A 19292-nucleotide genomic window follows, 5' to 3' on the forward strand; every position below is an offset into this window, starting at 1 on the left:
TTTGGCGATTTAGTTTAATGATGTAGGGCTGTTTTAATTGAAGGACTGCAGCTAACGATTATTTTCATTTGTGTTCCTTATTTTTTGATTAATCGATGAATCGTTTAGAACATGTCAGAAAATAAAATAAAAAAATAAAAAAACACCCACCACAAGTGGTTCCAGGATATCATAAAAATAAGGCCGGGAGCATTTGGTCATCCTTTCCAAATCCCAAGTTAGAAGCATAAAACATACTCGCTCTCATCATTGATGAATAACTGAATGTCAGACATGAAACGAGTAAATCTCACTTAGATCCTTGAAACCTCTCCAACTGCCCTGAAGAGCCAATTGACTTGGACACATTTCTTCACACCATATTATACAGATGGTTTATGGTTTATGCTTGAAAGACGTGCAGAGGTGTAGGACAGTATCAGGTATCAGGGGGACCGTACTCAACTAGCATGGGAGTCATTGGGACGTGTGTGGAGCTACGCTGCGTAGATCATGAACTGTCTTTTTTCCGTGCCTCAGTGGCTCGCCAGAGGATCTCTGTGTGACACTAATTTTGCAGTGTCGACTGTTCCACTGAGCGGTCATGGGTGACTGACTGTCCTTATTCGACTGCATAATCAAAGGTAAAAAGGGAATGTAGAAGTGAGTGATAGTGGAAAAGCAAAAATAGGAACACAGATTTACTAAAGAATTCATGATTTTACCTACAAACATTTCTCTTCAAACTTAATTAGACACACCTTCACGTTACTTTGACTTTTCTGTGCTTCTGTCCCTTTTTACAGATTGGTGTGAACTAGTGTGTTCTGTCAGTAGGGTAACTAGAAGCAGATTTTGCATAATCAATGCAAGACAGACTGGCTTTTATTCTTTCCTGCTTAAAGTAGTCTAGTTCATACTGTAGTTAAAACCTTTGAAAGCTCGCAGAAACACAATAGAATTCCCCCAAGAGCCTCTATGACCTTTTGTACATAATTTAAACTACCATGAATGTCTCTCTTGTATCCTGATAGTGTCCCCATGTGCAGCGCCTGAGTACAAGCAGGACACTTTGATGAGCTGTGAAAAAGATGGCATCTTCAGGTCCTCAGAGTAAAGCCAAAATGTTTATATGGGGACATGCCTGGTCACTCAAGGGCTTTATAGCTGATTAGGACACAAATCTAATTCCTCCTATAGTGGGGGCTTGTGGCTCAGTGGGTAGGACTTGTAGCATTAGCTGTTTTTCAGATGGTGAATCTCTTTACAAGTCCATAAAGAAGAGGAGGATCGTAATCAGGGAGCCTTCTGGGCGTGTCTGCTTGCACTGATCCTGTACATTAATCTGCCAAACTGGACGGGTGTGTACAATTTCCTGAAAGTGATGAGATGTGAGTGAGATGTCCTGTGGAATCGTAAAACAAGTGTGTGTGGGGTAGTGTTAAGTTGAGTGACAGGGTTACAAGAGTGTGTCACTGATTGCATCTCAGCCCATCGGGGGAACAGAATGATATCCAACAACTCTGAGAGAAAGAACAAGTTTGAAGAGGACTAGAACAGCTCACAATTTTCATTAACCCTGCATCCTGTACTCCACTCCACTCCTGTGCTTCAGTTTTTGGGAATTCTCCCCAGGGCCGGTGCTTTCTTGCAGAGCGACAGTACGCTATCCAGGCTTCAATGGAAGGTTTTGATGCTTGATGTGAAATGAAGTGGATCTCATTTGGGGAAAGAAGTAGTCTGATACTCTAGTCTTACAGCTCAGCCAAGAGAGAAATGAAAGTGTGTGTGTGTGTGTGTGTGTCAGGATCCAGTGAAAAATGGCTGGTAATAAACACTTCTGACACACCGGGGCTCCCATCCACATTCCACTCAAGGGTTTTTTGCGGATTAGTCACATTCTCATCCCCCTTGTCCACATTTTAGAGCACCTGTGAAAGTGTCTTCTTTGAATTTTTGAAGTTAAAGATTTTAACACTGATCTATCTAATGTTTGCATGCACAGAGCCAAATTCTGTTTTTGTCTAATGCAATGCATACATACTCATACTAGTCAGTGCATACAGAGAGGTCGGGATACATCACTGGGTCATGGGCAGTGCGTGACATTTAATTCTTTTGCTGTCATGGACTGGTAGATCAAAAAGTAATACAGGTTTGCGTTTTTGATATCACTGTTATTATTATTATTGCTGTTTTATGTGTAAATTTAAGCTCTTGAACAACATACTCACATACGGTATAATCGGTCAAATGTAAAATTTTCCTTGAGAAACAGTAGTTTAAAGGGTCATTTCAGCCAAATTAGATTTATGGTGGTATCCAGCTATACAGATCATCAGATCAGAAATACTTTATTGATCCCCGAGGGGAAGCTCTTTAGGCTTCATTTGTAGCACTCAAAGTATTGAAAAATTCTATTTTTTCAAAATGATATTTGAAGAACCAAGATAGCTTAGTTTCCAATACTCTGTCGACAGTGTGTTCAGTGAATTATCCAGTTTTCATAGGAACTGTTTTGTTTCAATGAAACTGATCACAGTGAGGTCTGTGAATATTGTTTCTGGAAAAATATGATGTTGAATTTTTTTAAGTACTTTTTCAATGCTTTGAGCACTACAAAAGTTCCATTCACCGGTGTTGAATTGGAGTGAGGGAGAAATCTCAAAATATGGACAAGGAAAACCAAACTAGCTGCATAGCTAGATACCAAGTACAGTATGTGAGAAAATGTTTTTTCATAATTTGGGTGAACAAACATATGCGTGTGTGTGTGTGTGTGTGTGTTTCATATAACTGTCTTTTAACTTTTAGCGATTTTCGGGATCAATTGTGTTCTGCAGGGGGTACTACTTAAAGAGTCAGTTCACCCAAATTACAAAAAAAGGATATTTTCTTACTTACCTCTGGTGATATCTAGCCATGCAGGTAGTTTTGTTTTCAATTTCTCTGGATAATTCACTACTTTCGACTGAAGAAACAGTCCCTGTTTAAAACTGTTGCCTGCCTTTTCTGAGGATTATTGAGAGTAACAAAGACACTGTTCTGGAAAACCACATTGCTGTTGGTTTTTCAAATATAATTTTTTAATACTTTGAGTGCCACAAATTAAGTTCAATTCACCTTTATTGTAGTGGGGTGGATGCAGAAGTCTCAGACAAATATATGAAAACTGAATTATCTGCATGGGTAGATATCACTAGAGGTAAAAGGGGGAAAAAGAGAAACAAAAGGAGAAAAAATACATTATGCATTTTTCATTTAAATATGTCATCTCATCATTGCTGTTCTATGTATTGAATCGGACTCTGGGTTAACATGCATATTATGGGTAAAAATTCTGTATGTGTTACAGCTTGAAAAAAAAAAAAAAAAAAAGCATGATATGATCTGGTCAAAAAGTCATTTGCCACCGGGATGTGTGACTTATTGATTTATCTGTCATTTAACCAGCTTCTGACTCTTGGCGGATGTTAATTTTGGACTGTCGTCATGGGAAAATGAAAAAGCTTGAAATTTTTCACCCCAAAAATAATTATGTGAAACTACCGCTAGTTTTAGTAAAAGCCCTTTTGCTTGATATGAAAAATGTTGAGTTTCTGAAGGACAACTTTTAAAATCAATGCAGTGAAAATGAACTTGATATTGAAGGCAAAATAAGGAGGTGGTCTTCTTTTAAGAGGGGAATGTATGGCAAGAGTTCATAGGTGAGGTTTCAGGGGTGGGGAAGTAGTGGTGGGGGTAGGGTAGTGAGAAGGGGATAAGTGTGCTTTTGAAGATGAAGCAGATGGATTAGTGTTATCTGAGCTCTTGCTTCCTTTCCTCTTCTCTGTCTCTCTTTCTGCAGGTAGAGTGTGTGGAAGACTGAATGGACTAAAGAAGTGACTGACAGACGTTCACAAGTGGGGAGGGGAGTTTGGGTGGAAACAAAACGAGAATCGCAACCAAAGGAGGATCAGGAGGAGGAGAAAAGAGTGAAATAATCCAGTGGCGAGCATCTCAGGAGAGTGCCGGTGGTGAAGGGGAGGGAGTTGGATACCCAGCATGCAGGCAGCATGGAACGGGTGAGGGAGCAGCGGCCTTTCTGCTCGCTGTCTAAGAGCCAGAGAGACCGAGAGAGATACTGTGAGAGAGACCAGGATCAGGAGCACCGTTACACCGCCTCCTCGGCTGACCGGGAGGAGGGAGCCTGCCGCGTACCCACTCAGAAATCCTACAGCTCCAGCGAAACGCTCCAGGCCTTTGATCATGACCCATCACGAATGCTGTTTGGAGGCAGAGTCAAGGAGATGGTCCACAAGGAAAGTGCAGAGTACAGCAGGCCAGGTTAGCAAGAACAAATGTTTACTCGAGTCTTCTCACTGTATGATTTTTCAATAATGGCAGATGAATCTCTATAATATGAGCTAAGTGGTGTGGTTATTGAAGCTGCCGTGGTTAAGTAGAAGACAGTTATGTTTCACTTTAAAGCCCACATTATCAGTTTGATGATCTTGGCTATAAAAATTAGTAATGTCTGTATTAATTTAGGAACTTTAGGAACTTTTATTTATCCAATTCTGAAGAGGAAATGTGAAGATAAATCTGAGATTTTAACAGTTTGTTAGACTTGTAAATATGACAAACAACAAAATCCATATATCCATGTTCATTTGCTCATGTTTAACAGTGTGAAACGTCATTAGCAAATGAACATAAATGCAGGGATTTTGTTGTTTGCTGTTTACTAAACTCTACCATTTTGCAGTTTTATCTTCCACTTAAGCTTTGCAAGTTTGACAAGAAATATCGGTACGATGCCAGGATGCTAGACAGTAGTAAATACAATTAAAAATTGTCAAACAAAGGCACAACTTAGTTAGTAAGATTTTCCCAAACTTTCAGAAAACACTTACATTGGATGTGATACAGTGGGCCACTCTGACCATAAAATGTTCATGCTCTGCTGGACTATGTTTAAAATAATAAGGAAAAATGCTCAGTAAATAACCCTCTCCTTTAATTGGCTGTTAGAAACTGCTCTAATTTCTGTAATTAAAAAGTTTGAGCAGCTTATTCTATTTTATGGCACTCCTTTGGCTCATAATATTGCAATTAGAAAATCTATCCATTACATATTACATTTCCTTGGTGCTAATTGGTGCCCATTTTAGAATTAATGGGATTATGATGAAGTTGTGGGAAGAATGCTATTTTTCTTTATTTCTTTTTAAAATCCGGGCATTTAATGTTAACGACTGTTTCTTACATCATCACAGTAAATGTCAGATTTAATGTTATTCATCTGGTAGTGTTAAAAGACCATATTTTTTGTAGATGAGTGTAGATACTACATCTGCTCATTTTGGTGTGTGTGTGTGTGTGTGTGTGTGTGTGTGTGGGATGGTGTATGAAAATCTCTTATCTCTAATGATCACTTTAACTGGTATGGATTTTAATGTTAAGAAATCAATTTTCTGTAGAATTTTAACATTTTCAGACATTTTTCATTTTCAGATGTGGTACACTTTGAAAGGGTTTTTCTGCTCCATTTCCAACAACACAAAATACATTACAAAGGGATATATCAAAGAAAGTTATAAAATCCTGTCACTTTGTGAAGTCATTTGACTTTTTTTTAAATATACACAGATCATCCAGAACATCTTTTACATTGTGTAGCATTTATTTTTATTATGCTTTAACAACGTTGACATGTCTGACCTTGAAATCTTAAAAATCATTATCGATTAATAACATTGCAGTACCAATGATTTCTGTTTTAAGTGAATAAATGGTAAATATTTATGCTTTCAGATAAGCTTACCTGATGTCATTTGCATCTAAATTACATTTAAATAAAAATATAGAAAAGGAAGGCTTGGGAGAGTTTTAGCTAAAATAATTTAAATTTCAGGTCGATAATAATCATTTTTGACTTATCGTGTCATACTGACCAAATTGCAAAATATATTACATGTGGATGACTAGATATAGGTTTTAAAAGGCAGATATGCAGTGAGTGACACATATTTCCTTGTTAGTTCTGGGTCTTCCTAATGAGGTCGATGTGAGGTATTTTTGTTTATTGGCAATATTCCTGCGTCTATTTAAAAAATAATATTTTTTTATTTTGCTTAGATACCACAGTGTCTTTGAATGCTATTATTTTATTTCCAATGAACACCAGAGCCTCAAGTAATTCCAAATGAAGAGAAAACCAATTTGTGGTAATGATTTATTGTGAAACAGGCTGCATCTGAAAACAACAAATAGCAATAGTATAGCATTTTTCTTTCATTTTTCATATGTGTAGATGAACACAAGAAGCTTGATTTTAGGTGATCTGTTTTGGGCTTAAATGTCAAATCAAAGTATATCATCTTAAAAATCTAACTTTATTACAAAATTAGATATGATTTTAAGTGAAAGAAAATGCTTTTGAGCATCTTGATAAGTTGATTGTTAAGTAGCTTGGGAGGACGTTGTTAAGGCTTTAATTTGACAAGTACCCCCTCCCCTTCCACCCTGCTCTTAGGTTAAGTGTTTTTTTTAAGTAGCCCTGCTCTTGGCCATTAACCGTGTTGTTGCTTGGTTTGTTAACTTTACAACTTCTGTCATTCACAGGGCAGACATTTTCACTGAGGCAACTCGGGATCTGTGAGCCATCGGCTCGCAGAGGCTTGGCGCTCTGCCCTGAGACGGGCCTCTCCCACCCACTCAGCAGCTACTCCAGAGGACCGGTCGCTACAGAAAACCATGAGCCTGCATCACCGGAACGTACCATGACTCTTTGGGGAACAGGGGCAAAGTCTGGGCAAAATTCATGCCTCTCCAGTCGCTCTAACTCAGCACTCACACTCACTGACACGGAAATGGACAATAAATCGGACAATGAGATGGGTGAGTAGGGCACACTTTTCATTCTTTTATCTTAAAACGCTTGTTTGTTTGCGGCTCATGCTTTCATTGCTTTTCAAAGGGGAGAAATCACTATGTAGAAAAAGCAGCAGTGGGTTGGATTATGGTTGGCGCTGGAGACAAGCCCCTGATTGGTGGAAGGAAGTGGAAATGCGATTGGTGGGGCTGGTATCTGGAGAGGCATTTTCAGCTGCCTTTCTTTGGATCAAAGGCGTGATTCCTAGCCGCATGCGGAAAATAATTTGGCCTTCCGTTTGAGTAGTTGCTAGTCACCTGGTCCTTCTCCACAGGAAGCAGAGGAGTTTGATAAAGTTTCCCCATGGGCTAGCGTATAATCAAAGATAGCTTTGTGTGCCTTAGTCTGAGATTTTGCTTAGAAATTCTGCAGTGGTTGACTGGGCATGCACAATGACTGATTAAATGGGTGCAATGGTTTGAAGTGCAAATTTGATCATGCTGGAAACCTGAGATGGAGGATTGAGGTTCTTTGTTTGAAGAGGGCAAATCTTTGTTGCGTCAGATGGAGGCAATGCATGTAAGATAGCTGGATATCTGTATTGTTGTTAAATTAACATTTTTTATGTTATCTTGTTATTACTTCCTGAAAGGTTAGTTTGCAGTTTGGAAAATAATTTATATCTCTTGTAATCTACTTTAAAATGGCATTTAATGCTGGTTTTCAACAGTATTTCTTTCTTTTTCTTTTTTTTTTACTGAAATGCATCGTGTCTTTTCAGCCTATGCTTTAAGTCAGTAATATTTTCCCCTATCACTAAATTTATCCTCTCAACTTCTTATCTTTTTAGTGTAAAGCTTTAAAATGTATTTTCTGATGTTGAATGCTCTTGACATTGTACATCATTCATCATCATCATCATAGTGTGAGCCATCACCATTACAACACATTCAATGTAAAGCTCTAATTATTTGAAAAAACCAATGGTCTGAGAGAGTGGCAGGCAGTTAAAATAATTAGGGTTGATTACACTTTCCTGGCAAGAACATTAAAGAGAGGGTAAAAGGAAAATGGCTTGTGTTCATGTGCTATCAATTTTTATTCTGAAAACATTGGCTACAGTCTGACATTTGAGACAAGTCATTTTCTTAATGGCAGTATTCATCATAGTGAGCTTGTCTCCGGGGGGAGCTGAGTAAGTCTTTTACCTTTTCAAAATGCCATCAGAATTCAAACCCATGTGTTTGTTCCAGTGTCTGGCCTTTGCTTTGGCCCAATACACTGTATACATTTATGAGTCACTAAAATCTAGCCTAACCACCGAGGTGCTGGTAAACATAACTCTCACCTCCTTAGTGTTCGACTCCAGTCGTACATGCCAATCAGGAAACCATATCACCAGTCATTTCTCCATTCTGCAAGACAACGCAGAGTCTTGCTTCAGCAGGTTCTCTTTTGAGCTTCGATTGCACCTGCCCTCAACCACTTCAACTGCATGAGTGCACACACACACACACACACACACACACACACACCACCCTACACCCCTTTGGCATACAACCGTTGGAGTTTCTACTGGAAATGTCTCAAGAAGCTGCTGCTTATTCGCTCTAGTTAGTACAACGTGACACCACTGAGACTTGTTCTAACTCGCTATTGTCTCAATTATTTTCATTATAGGGGAAATAAACAATACCTGCTAGATCTTTATCCCAGCTGCCATGCCTTTTTAATGTTACAAAAAGCAAAAACATCAAAGATTTAAGAAGTGTATGTTATATTTTATGCTCTTTTAACTGCACATCATTTTCATGAGTCGTGGTGTAATTTAAAATCAAACCCTTTTTTGGTAAACTATTTTTGGAGCTAATGTGCTTTTTCATACTCTACATTTTGAGCCGGGGCAAAGAAAAACCTTGACACTGTTCCACCTCTATAGATCTTGGTCTTTTTTCTTTTTTTTTTTTGTCAGGAGGCATTGCATTTTTGACTTTCACAATTTAATGAAGCAGCTAAGAGAAATGACCCATCCAAAGGTTTCCATCAACTGAATATGCATGCAGAAGCTCCGACAAGGGGCCGTTCAGCCCCACTTATTCATAAATGAACTCAATATTTCATTCTAATTCCCTCTGTTCTACAGAGTGTTCGACACAGACAAGTACCAAAGCCTCAGCACATTCAAAGAGCGCAGCATCTGCAGATGTTAACCTCTGTGATCCAAGAGAAAGAGGTCCACCTTTTAAAGATGGAACCAGAGTGGTCATCTTGTCAATCTGCAGCTTTAAATGATCCACTAAGTGCAGCCACAGAGACAGAATAAGAGTGGTTGTTCTCTGAAGTGATACGTTTGCATTTTGGCACCAGTAACGTTAAGTGAATCATATTTTTCAATTTCTCTTGAATAGAGAAGAGCCAGCCAGTGAAAGAGCTGTCAGTTTTGTGCATTCAATGATTTTCAAGATCATGTGTCAACTTTAAAAAAAAGTTTAATATCCACATTTTTACTGCTCTTGCGTTATAATAATTGTGTTTGTTTTTTTTTTTAAACCAAGCCCCTAATTGCATTATAGTGGCCGATAACATAACCGCTTGTATCAATCATAACGGAGTAGTTATGACACAACATGAAGTTGTTGGATTTTCTTATGAAAAAGTAGGGAAAAAAGAGGAAAGAAGAAATCTGTTAAGCAGCTTTCATTGATTTTTACACTGAAGATAATCCCCTGCCACTGACGGAATCCCTTGAAAACAAAATTGATTAAGATCGATTAAAGCATCTGCTTGATTGGTTTACTAGCTTTCTAAGAATGGCCATGGGATCCTAAGCAGTCCTTGCATATCTCAGTAGATGACACCAACCTGGTCACATTTATAGTATCTAGCCTACTACATGAACAGTATACACCATAGCTTGCTTGATCAAAGAAACAAAGCAGAGTCTTAATTTCTCTATGCATTCAAAAGATATTTATTTATTTATCGTTTATTTCTCTTATTTAAAAAAAAAAAAGCACTTGAAGCACATAAAACATCATGTGGAAATTTGCATCTTTTGTAATTTTCTAAAAACATTACGCTTACAAATAACTCCTAATATTTTCCTTTGAATATATCCATGCTTACAGTGATATATAATACATAAATTAAACAAATAAGCTATCTATGCTCTTTCTCCTCATACCCAAATTGTTTAATATCATCGCTTCCCTACACCTGACAGTGATAGCTTGCCATAACCAAACACACACCCATACATACATGTACACATATATATACGCACACACATACTGTACATATGCTCACTTACTGACTCATGTTACATTAGCTGTGACATGTACCAGCTATATAGTGTTGGAACTTCATGTCTGTAGGGAGTGTAACTCCTATAAGTGGCAACCTGAAATGTTTGCACTCAGCAGTTCAAGTAAGACAAAATGGATCTTTAAACATTTAACTAAGTTAAATTCTCAGCCCCATTCCCACAGCCACAGCTTATATTGTAACTTCATGTAATTAATTACATCTACATTATGTGAAATGCTTTTATGGAGTAACAAAATAACTGGTGCCTCAGTTCATTTTCTAAAACCGTTTTTTAAATAATGTGTAACCTTATAATTTAGCGAAATCAATAGGGAAGATGTATTTAAAAATTTCCTGTATTTTTAATAACAGATGGAGGAGAGAAATGCACGTAGGAACAAAGAATACAATGGGGCTGTTTTTCAAACACTAATTATAGATGGAAATACACAGAATTTGTTTCATAAGGTGACCTTGGTCTTTACTAATTCATTATTGGTGCTGGAAATGATAGATTAAGAAATTATACAAACAGTGGATTTGCATGGGTTAGAATGTGGTTCACATCCCTGAGTAGTTCAGTCCCACGCAGGTAAGCAGTTGTCAGTGAAATGTGTCGAATTTGTTTAAATGTCTTGAAAATTGAAAATAGATAATTGGACAAACCGTGCACTCTTGCTCTTTTTGTAATACTGGAATTTGACATTCTGCAATAGATGGAATGTTATTTAAAGTCAACCCATTATAATTTAAAATGCCTTAAGATTTAAAAGCCTCAAAATACATGTGAACTCATCTTTAGAGGTGCTGTACTGCCAGTTCTGGTAAGAAACACTGAGAACAATAGCCTACATTTTAAATGAGGACAGAAAATGTCCTCATTTAAAAAAGTGAACAAATCACTTTGTAAACAAAGACAACTGTGGGGTAGAAGCTTTCCACTCACCAGTGGCGACCACCACTTACCAAGCCACTATAGAGCTTTACTGCAGTGCATTTTTTATATTTTAATATTGAATCATAGTTTAGGTTCAAGTGTTGTTGTGATATAAATATTCATAGGGGCATAGCCATGCAGAGAGGTTTTTTAAAATTTATTTATTTATTTTTTTTCTAACATAATGTTGACTGCGCTGGCTTCAGAATCAATATTATACCCCTCATAAAACATGAATGACTGCACGAAACAGAAACATAGCATGGCCCAGTTGAGTTGTATTCCTAATAGGGTGTGAAAAAGCTCACACTGTCTTGTTAGGTACTGCAGTTACAGCACTGCAGTACCTCGTGACAGCTCTCCTCAGCTGTATAAACATGGGGTTTATCGTTCGGTGGAGTGGCTTGACGTGTGCTGACCCCTGGTTAGGAGAGAAGGACTTTTACTGCGATTCCTGTCATCCTTTGGACAGAAGGTGCAGGAATGAGCAAGTGATGCTTCTTTAACATGGAGGACGGCCAGTGTGGATGTAGCAGTCCTCTGTGTGTCTTTACTGCCACGTTCATGTCCGAGACTGTTTACGAGGGGATGTATCAGAAAAATAATTTCAATTTGTCCAAGTCACAGGTCTACATTGCAGTTGTACACATTTTACATTTGAGTATAGCCCACAGATTCATTGTGTGAACAGTGCCAGTAAAAGGTTAATTAAATCAGTAGAGGAGTCACAGCAAAGTGCGCTGTAGCACAGCAAGCACCAAAGGCTTTTTGGGTGGGAGTATGAAAGCGTATCAGACACCCTCTAACATGCCTCTCTGTGTGCATGTATTCATGTTCTCTCACTCTGCGTCTCTCCCTCTCTTCTGTCTCACACACACACACACACACGTGCGCGCACACACTTGCATATCGTACTGTGTTTCTCACACTTTATCCCTCTAAGATTAAAAAAATCAAGCAAAAGTGTAGACATCTACACACACGCGCAAATACACAGGCACGCGGGACGTCACGCTGACGAAGGTGACACGCCATCTGTCAAACTCCTGTCTCAGATCTGCATCTTGTATTGTGACAGTGGAATCAGCCTATTGATCGTAGCAGGCAGAAATCCTCCCTCGCCACTTTCATAATTCAATATGGCACAAGCCGACCACAAAAAGAATAAATAACATCAGTGAGTTGTTTTTTTTTCTGGTCAAAAGGGCCGGCCATCTGTGATGTCTTTTGAAGATCACTCCAAAACTGGCAGAGTTTCATCATTTGTTAGTAGGAACTGGGAAGGTGTCTGAGCTTTATCTCATGCCTCGTCAAAAGAGGAGCCATGCTTTGATTGCCATCATTTATTGTCATCACTTCCCTGCTTGCTGGCGCTGTCACTGGTTAAGTGCTCATATTGTTAGTGCTTGGGGTGACAGGGGATGTGGGATATGGCGGTGACGTGCCAAGGTGTCATAGCAGATGTTGTGCTCATCAGTGTGAAAAGATTTCTGGTTTCTATTTTGGAGTAGTTTGGAAAGCCTGGAGGAGGTCATTGCCCTGTTTCTGTGCAGAGCAAAGGTTGGTGACATTTGAACCTTCCTCAAAGCAAATGACAAGCTGACCACCAATATTGGAAATTTGATTTATCCTTTTTACGGCTCAACACCATGATACATTGTCCTTTTGTCTTTTTGGTGGAGTATATCTGTGTGTTGACAAATTCTTGTGAACACATTAACAACAGTAACACATGGTGGAAAAACGTCCTACTTGCACCACAGCTACCCCCTGCAGAGTGGATGATCTGATTAGACTCTGGAGTGTCTTGCTGTATAAATTTGCATATTAATAAGAGAAAACAGATTTTCTTGAAACTACTATATCTATTTAATGCTTTAAAGATAAAGTTCACACTAATATCATCCATGTGAATACACAGCTGTTGATATCGAAGTATTTGCTAATTAATGTATTAAGTATCTTAAATAATTGCCATAACTTATCCTTAATATGTGATGATGATTATGGTTTGATGTATGGTAATTTTTTTTGAATTTGTTTTTAATAAAGAAATTGAATAATATATTGACATTTTCAGTCAAAATAAGGATGTTTTTTTTCACAAATGCTAATTTGCGATTCATCTGTCGATTTCTCCTTTCTATTAATTGATGGATCATTTAGTCTACTAACATCAAATTCAGCTTTAGTCCAAAGGTTGACACTCAACTATGTTGTGTCAAATATTTGCCAATAAAAAGTCCACATTCAAGTGGAGCACTTGTGTAAATGAGTATTTGGGTTAATCTGTCAGGGTTAGTGTTAAATAGTCTGCAGAGATGCAGCTGCACCACAAAAAGCTATTAACTCTGTCCAACATCTATTTTCTGTCACCTAATCATCGAGTATCAACATTTGCCTCGCCAACTTAAGTTTCACCCAGTTTTGCCAAGCATCACTGACAACACTGTCTTAGCCTGTACTTGGCTCAGTCTTATCACTCGCGGGTGCCAGACTGCAGGACATGTTATTACGATTAGGAATTACTCTGCAGTTGTCAATTACGAGGGCCACTATTTACCGGCTTCAAGAGAAAATGGCTCATTTCACTTCATCACACAGCCTAAATGAGTGATTGTATTACCATGCAATACAGAAACAGTCAGGAAGCCATTTCATGCTCTATGAATATCAATGGAAGAAACACGGATTAGCATGTTGGTCCAATTGTGTTGTTCATAACTACATGTATAACTAGTATCTCCTTAGCAATCATCAATGTTTATCTAAGCCCAGAGATCCACCTTTTAGTCTCCTGAGATGGGAGGGGGGGAATGAGGTAATGAGACATAGGAAAAGACACATCACACTGATTGCTTGTAAAGTGGATAATCAGGAAACTATAGCTTAATTTTCGCATTTATTACAAACAAGTTAAAACCACAATGTTGAGTAGAAATGTAAAGTAAAAAAATCTTTCATCTTGCAAAGATACAGAAGTTGAGAAGTCAGGATATACTGTAGTATCTAGATCTTTTTTTCGTTTCATATTGGCTAAAATAGATTTTCTCTCTTTTCTTGGTGTGCCGCTGGGTGTTCAGACGTTGTCCCCTGACTAGCACCAACCCACCAATCTATTTGGTTTAATGTCTTCTTCCTTTTACGATATCCTTTCTCTCCCCTATCTTGGGACACAGGGATATTTGTTATATCTATTGTCATGGTGCTGTGGCTTTGACCTTTGCGCTCCTCACTATTGGATGTTGGCAATCAAAAAGTTGGAAGTCAAGGTGATTCTTCAGTTGTGCTCTCTTCTGAATGTAGAAAACGTCTGTTTTGCTTGTTGCCATACTCAATAGGATCATCTCATGTCATGCTTGTCTCTTCCTCTAAATTGTGGGTTTGAAAAAGGTCTTTTGTCCATTTTCCAAAGCTATGAATCAAGTTTAACATACACCTAAACAATAAAACCATTTAAAACACTCTATTATGCAGCAGGTGGTTTGTGCTATAGGCTGCAGTAGTGTTAACAAGCAATCTCAGGACCATATTAATAATAAAACCAAAGTGAAAACACACTAATCTAAACTCAACACTTTTGAATAGTCCAATTATGTGACCAAGTATAATGATGAAGATATGTGCAAAAAATGTATTGTTTTAATTGTGTTGGGCTACTCTAATTTCCTTTTTGACATGAGCAATTAAAAGCACATTTTAGCTGCAAATTATACCATGGGATCTTTTCATTGGTAGTGGAAATGTGTTGGAGTCTTTTATACAGACAAATAAATGTTTCATTAAAAGGCCTTGACTTCAAGTCAGGATTTCAGGGAGTTTTCATCATGTGAGCTTGAACATCTAGCTTGAACAATGCAACAAATCAAAGGGTTTCAATCTCAGTTTACTTTTACTGTATCAAATAGTCTCTAATATTTGCCTGAGTTAACAAGGTGAAAGATGTTGATGGAGGCTTGTGCACAGAATGTAGCCTACAGTGTGCTGTTTCCTGTACACACAAGAGTTTAAAATATTAGGCCATAAGGCCATTATTTTCACTGGGAATGGGCCCCCATAGTCCAGATGAACGAAGAGAGGAGCTTATAGAGCCTCTCAGGCAATATACAGGGTGCCGTACCTTATTGGAGGAGGCTGTTAGGGTTGTATGCATCCTGAGGAGGACTTACAGACACTACTCAAGGCTAAGAAAATACTTCCACCTCCTCTGCATATTTTTCGGGTAAAAGTGATTATTTGATTTGTCTTTTTATTTTATATTATACAGTTAATATTCTCTTACGAAGAGGCTAGAATCAAAGATGAGGCAGTAAACCAAAGAGCTCAAAAAGTTTACTATGGAAAGCATGATAACCAAATTCATCATAATTTGTTAATTTAAATGTATATACTTGATTATTTATATTTATATATTTATTTTTTTAATTTATCCCCCCCCAATTAGGTCCCCTCACTTCTAACACTAAACATATGCTTTTGTAAAATATAATATAAAACCTTTATCTCTTAGGGGTATTTTCTAATAACGGTAGGAAGGAAACATAACAATAGTCAGGCAATGTATAGTATTACAAAAATATATTTATGTAATGTATTTTGTTTGTTTGTTGATCATGTACTTATTTTTTTATTACTTATTGACTTACTTATTAATATTCATTTTATTCCATATACTATTATACCATATACTAATCTTCTAGATTAACACCAAGAGCAACTCTCAGTTAAAAGTATCTATGAAAGTGGCACCATAAAAACATAATATTCACATTTTACAATCTAAAATTCACAGGCTTTTCTTGAAAATATGTCCACTTGAATTACTGTAAAACATTTTGCAAAGTGAAGCTGTGTATTGATCAGATTTTTATGTTGTTTTAAAGACATTATAGACAGTGTACTATACCTCTGCTGTGCAGATAAAACAACAATTAAGACTGGCATAAAAATGGCTATAAAATTGTGTCTAGACGCCTTATTGCCAACATGGGACATTTGTGGCTGAAGCATATTAAGATGAGTTTGATAGTACCAATATTTTTAGATTTATTTTTAATGTTTTATTTAAGTCAAGCTAATATGCTGCGCTTACAGAAATGGACACAGAACCACAGAAAATACAGTAAGTAGGCTGCTGATGAGACGTCCCGTTGGGAGATGAGGGCAGGGAGGCGGGGCCAGCTAAAACCCTGTAGGATCACACTCACCGCTTTCTCCACACATCATTCCCGTTTCTGTCACACTTAAATTATGGGCACTGAACTATGAGAGAAACAGCCTAAAATAATCTCACTCATTGATATTTGCATGAAATCTTGGCAGTTCTCCTCACTGGAATAACTGCATCAAATCACCTTGTAAGCTGTTCAGGTGATGGGATTTTAAATATATAAGCCTAATGTCGCCCCCCCCCCCAAATTTCTTGTGTGTGTTATCCAAGCTTAAAATAGTTTATATGACAGAATAAAATAGATCAGTGTTCCCTAAGTTGGGAATTTTTTCAGGCCATTTTTGCTTTTCGGGGGGAAAAAAAGGCTCCCTGCTAAAGGACACACTTATGGCTGTGCCGAGGGACTTCAAGGGCTGATTGGAAAGAAGGTGATGGCACAATGAAATCTAGAGGAACACACACACACTCCAACACCTACACACACTTCCTTTTCTTAAGGGAGAAAGGTCAGTATCCAGAGGAGGAAATGGTGAGCCATTGTTATGATTGATCACAAGACAAGGTCCAGGGAGGACGCAGTGTCACTTTCATTGTCAAACTCATTATACCACAGAAGAAGATTCCCCTCCCCTGCTCTCATGTCCTTTCTCCTCAGCAGTCATGTGAAGACGAGTTGGGCACATCGACGTGGAAAGCCGAGTGGAATATGCTGAACGCACACAATATTTTCAGTCACTAAAGTAAATGCTATAGTGGGAAAAAACAAGAGCAGAGCAGCTGAAAATAGAGAAAAAGAGAAAGCATTTTAAATGAGTGGTGCAGCAGTTCTCGCATGGAATATTAGCAATATTAACAATCAACTTATACAGTCGACAATGAGGAGAACTGCCAAATCAATTAAAATATAACAAAATTGATGTCTTGTAGCCAAAGGCAGCTTGCAAGAGGTTTGGAAGGATTTTCTGGTCCTGATTAAAAATGAATGGTATCAGAATACATAAAGCTTTCTGGCCAAGTGCCCAGAGCAAAGCATCATGAAACTGTGGTCACTTCAGAGGCAGGGGAAAGGCATTAGGTATCCGGGCTATGAAGGGATGCTCAAGTAACAGACTATTCTCAGTTCAATTCATCTAATCACCAATGCAAACCTAAGCACTTTGCAGATATAGATTTGAGGCCAACGATTGATATTGTATACCATGTAAACTGATTCATGCTCAAAGAAAGGAAACATATTCTCTTGTAAAAGGGTCTCTTCTTTGTATCCTGCCTTGACCTATCCGAGCCGGGCCTTTTATCTCGGTTGAACACAATCCAACACCAACAAACAGAACATGAAACAGAATCCTTAATTTAGTCGACAAAATCTTATTTTCCCTCAAAATGCACTTCGTAATATTACAATCCGGGCCCTGGAATAGCCATGATTGTGGTTTGCATAATAAAGTTACTGATGAATGAGTATAGAGCCGACATATTTCTTTACTCTGCTCATCTTGCTTTACATTAGCCATTTGTGATTTGAGAGTACCTGATTGAATAAGGGCTGATTTAGCAGTCCAGCTATAATGTAAATATTAGGTAAAATACTCACTTTAATCACAAATCACATTATGCATATTATTTCAATCATGGTTCCTCCTTCAGATATTACAGTATACAGAGTTGCAGTTGTTGGCTTTTTGTCCAGAACAAAGACACAGCTTAGAAAATATAAAAAAAAAACACTTTTCCACTGAGTACATAATTTAGGGTCATAAAAGGCAATGAATAGTTGAATCCCAACTTCTAGACACGCCGTGTTTTGGATTGTTTTGCCTCTGTGGTATTGATCCTGCCTAAAGCCTTCCAAGAGAGGTGAGGGCCGTCTCTGCCAAGAGTCGGGGTCACTCAGATAAATTGGCCAGGTTGGCTTTTAGCAGCTCCAGGGTCAAAACCCATTCATCTTATTAGGCCGATGTATCCTTTTAGAGGCCTCAGCAGTAGGATTAGACAATAGAGCAGCACCAGGGCATTAGATGATAGACCATTTGGCAAATAGGTTAGAGCAGTTTCCACCTATTGTCTTTTTCTACATTACCCGAAGGAGCTGTCTGCAGAGTTTTGCATGGCAGCTCTAAAGGTTGGAGGGCTTGGAAATAGAGATTCACTCTAGATGGAAACAGGCTGGGTGACTGTCTGAAGAATGCTTTTACAAAGTGAATATAGCAAAACAATATTGTAACATATGTCCATCCTGACTGTTGTCAAAGACAATATGCCATTGTGTTTTCAGTCTCGAAGATGTTTTTCATCTGAAACAACAACAGGGTTGGCTTTCCTTTTCTCACCTTTGAACTACAACTTTAAACTTTAAACTTTTATTTATTGTCCCAAAGGGAAAATTTGGCCCAGTAAAACACAGACTTTAACATAAAAAATACATAAAACATATTACAAAATAGACAAAAACAAATGCTAATACCCCCACTTAAGCTCACATAAAACAATGTAAACAGTGACAGCATAGAATAAAACCTGGTAAACATCCTGTCATCCTCACCCACCAATATATTGTGGAAAACTGATCTGTACTGAAAAGCATTGATCAGTCAGAAGTCATTGACATCAACTTTTAAGATGTCAACTAACAATTATTGTCATTATCAATTAATCCACAAATTATTTTTTTTTGATTAATCATTTAGTCTGTGTCAGAAAGTGACAAGTAGTAGTCACTTAGTAGCGAAAAATGCCCATTACAATTTCCCAAAGACCAAAGGTGACATCTTCAAATGTCTTGTTTTGTCCAACCAACAGTCACTTTACTATATAGATGACCTTAAAAAAAAGCAGCAAATATTCTCATTTGAGAAGCTACAACCTGTGATTTTTTATTTTTTGGCTAAAAAATGACTTAAACAGTAGGAGCCGATTCATTTTCTGTACAAACTTTATTATCTTATTAAAAAACTCGTTGAATCTCCATCCAGAGAAAGCTGGACTCAACAAAGTTTGATCTGATGCCTTGCTCATCTCTTTGGTATCATTTGGTATAAAGTGAT

The 19292-nt window shown here is 37.8% G+C and overlaps 1 protein-coding gene across 9 annotated transcripts in view; it reads left to right on the top strand.

Moving 5' to 3' along the window:
• The window catches only part of si:dkey-237h12.3 (teneurin-3), a 164415-nt gene that overhangs the window by 33486 nt on the left and 111637 nt on the right, over window positions 1-19292 (top strand). For 8 of the 9 annotated variants that reach the window (XM_044205917.1, XM_044205916.1, XM_044205921.1 and 5 more), the window contains 2 exons: window positions 3827-4305; window positions 6586-6861. In XM_044205917.1, coding sequence (XP_044061852.1) covers window positions 4035-4305; window positions 6586-6861 — 547 coding nt within the window. In that variant the 5' untranslated portion in view covers window positions 3827-4034. The remainder of the gene's footprint in view (window positions 1-3826; window positions 4306-6585; window positions 6862-19292) is intronic. The other variant, XM_044205925.1, reaches the window with a different exon arrangement.

The sequence above is a fragment of the Siniperca chuatsi genome, linkage group LG8 (genome assembly GCF_020085105.1).
Source record: "Siniperca chuatsi isolate FFG_IHB_CAS linkage group LG8, ASM2008510v1, whole genome shotgun sequence".
Lineage (NCBI taxonomy): Eukaryota > Metazoa > Chordata > Actinopteri > Centrarchiformes > Sinipercidae > Siniperca > Siniperca chuatsi.